Source organism: Homalodisca vitripennis, chromosome 1, assembly GCF_021130785.1.
Source record: "Homalodisca vitripennis isolate AUS2020 chromosome 1, UT_GWSS_2.1, whole genome shotgun sequence".
In the NCBI taxonomy this organism is placed as follows: domain Eukaryota; kingdom Metazoa; phylum Arthropoda; class Insecta; order Hemiptera; family Cicadellidae; genus Homalodisca; species Homalodisca vitripennis.
Window position 1 is genome coordinate 57,207,824 of NC_060207.1, and position 2,294 is coordinate 57,210,117.

General features: G+C 35.7%; 1 protein-coding gene across 1 annotated transcript; it reads left to right on the plus strand.

Annotated features, from left to right (window-relative positions):
• Nucleotides 1–854: 854 nt before the first annotated feature.
• On the plus strand, nt 855–1,838 carry LOC124362090. Its single transcript, XM_046816265.1, has 2 exons — nt 855–1,641; nt 1,739–1,838. Exon 1 carries the CDS (start codon nt 1,152–1,154, stop codon nt 1,611–1,613), a length of 462 nt encoding a protein of 153 aa, XP_046672221.1. The 5' UTR covers nt 855–1,151; the 3' UTR covers nt 1,614–1,641; nt 1,739–1,838.
• Nucleotides 1,839–2,294: the final 456 nt, after the last annotated feature.

The following is a 2,294-nucleotide window of genomic DNA, read 5'->3' on the forward strand; positions in this document are numbered from 1 at the left end:
GACGAGACATGGGTTTTTGGTTACGATGTGGAAACAAAAGCCCAATCATCACAATGGACATCAAAAGGCTCTCCAAGACCCAAGAAAGCACGTCAAGTCAAATCAAATGTGAAGGTCATACTTACGGTTTTCTTTGACTGTAAAGGTGTCGTCTACTATGAATTCCTTCCACAAGGTCAAACAATTAATCGTTTTGTTTATCTTGAAACCCTCAGACAATTGTGTAATGCTGTGAGGAGAAAGAGACCTGAGCTGTAACAAAGTGGTGATTGGGTCCTTCACCATGACAATGCTCCTGTTCACTCTGCATTAGTTATCCGTGACTTTTTGTGTAAAAAACGCAATGACCGTCATTCCTCAGCCTCCCTACTCACCTGACCTGGCTCCAGCAGACTTTTTTCTCTCCCCGAAGCTCAAGAGACCCCTGAAAGGACGAAGATTTCAAACAGTTGACGAAATTAAAGAAAAAACGACGGAGCTGCTAAACACCTTTACAAAAGAAGAGTTTTCTGGGGCCTTCGATCAGTGGAAACACCGGTGGGAAAAGTGTGTAGCTTCCCAAAGGGAGTACTTTGAAGGAGACAAATTTGAATAACCTGTATGTTGTATGAATAAATGTATAAAAATTCAGTCCTGGAACTTTTTGATCACACCTCGTAATTCAAATAAGTGCCAATTACAGAGCCAAGTAGTTTGTAAGTATATTGTGCTACTGATGCCCAGCTCATATGATTAGCTAATGCTGCTTGGTGACAAAGTGTAAGACAATATTATGTTAAAAACTGTGTATTTATTTTATACTGTATACAACACAATTTTAATTCAAGTGAGTTATTATTATAATTAATTGTCTAATATTTTAAGAAGTTAATAAATAGAGCAAAAAAGTGTTATTTCTCAGAATACTAACTATGATAATCCAAAAAGTACAATTCTAATTGTATGACATTATAATGGAACGATTTCAAATGAATGGTCACTAGTTGGTCGTAGTAAACTGCTACTATTAGTGATGAATCAACATGTTCATCACATAATCTGTTGAGATAATCAGGAGGTGATATTAGTAGAGCATTCCAACTCTACTAATTGTTGATAGAGGTTGTAATTTCTGAGTTTTCTGTACAAACAGCAAGTTAATAAACTTCAGCATGTATAAAGTACTCATTCTAAGTTTGTTTATTATATATTCAGCCGAATCTTCTCCTTTCATCGGAAAGTTGAGCAATGTTGGTACTGCAGTGCGTAATATTGGGGCGAGCCTGTTCAGCCGAATGTCGGGGGGCAAGGTTCCCCCTCTCCCCCCACAAGTGGCAGAGGGTGATATCATACAGCAACTCGAGTTCATGAACAAGATGTTGAAGCAGGTGAGGGGATTCATCATGAACCCATCACCCATGATAAGAGAGAAGATGCGCCCTTACACACAGACTCTTGTTGATCAGATAATACCACAGTTTGAGCAGCTCAAGTTTACCAATGAAGAGTTGAAAGCAAGCTACAACATGAGGCCTGAGGACATCCTTAAATTCCGAGGACTATTAGCGGACACAATAGATGTTCTGAAGCACATGAGTTCAGATATGAATAAAGAACCAAAAAAGAATTGTTAGGATTATAACTCATGAAAAGTAAAATGTTGTAAGTATTATTTTATCTTTTTATCTATTTTTGAAGATTGTAAACCATACTTTATATTGTAAAATTTCTTACTTGACAAGTTCCCTTTCTGTTTCAGGGCTATAAAGTGCAGGGTATTATATGGTAATCGATTATCTGAGTAGTGCAAATTTTACAAAGGTGCAGAAAAAATATAACTTATTCATTTATTATTATCAGATGGACTTGTGAATAACATTTCAGTAAACAACCCTCAGGTAGTTAAAAGTAGATGATTAATTCATTAAAAAACTAAATAGATTAGATTCAGAAGGGTAAGAACAGGTAAGTATATTTACAAAAAAATCATTTGGATTATTTAATTACTAAAAATATGGTAAAGAAACATCTCCTCTAATTTTAAACTCCTGAACTCATCATTGATATGATGTATCATTACAATATGTATCAAAACTTTTAATGAAAGTACATTAGAGCAGACCGCACATAAACAGTTCGATGGTGGCTGGAGCATCTGTATTCTCTCTCCACAACCCATGCCAAACATTGTTACCAGTGTTCTTGAAAATCAAAATGTGTACTGCAAAGTTTGAATTGAAAAACACTGATCTGTCTCAATATCTCAACAAACAATAAACAAACATCATTAGCAGTTACTGTAATCAAATTTCATC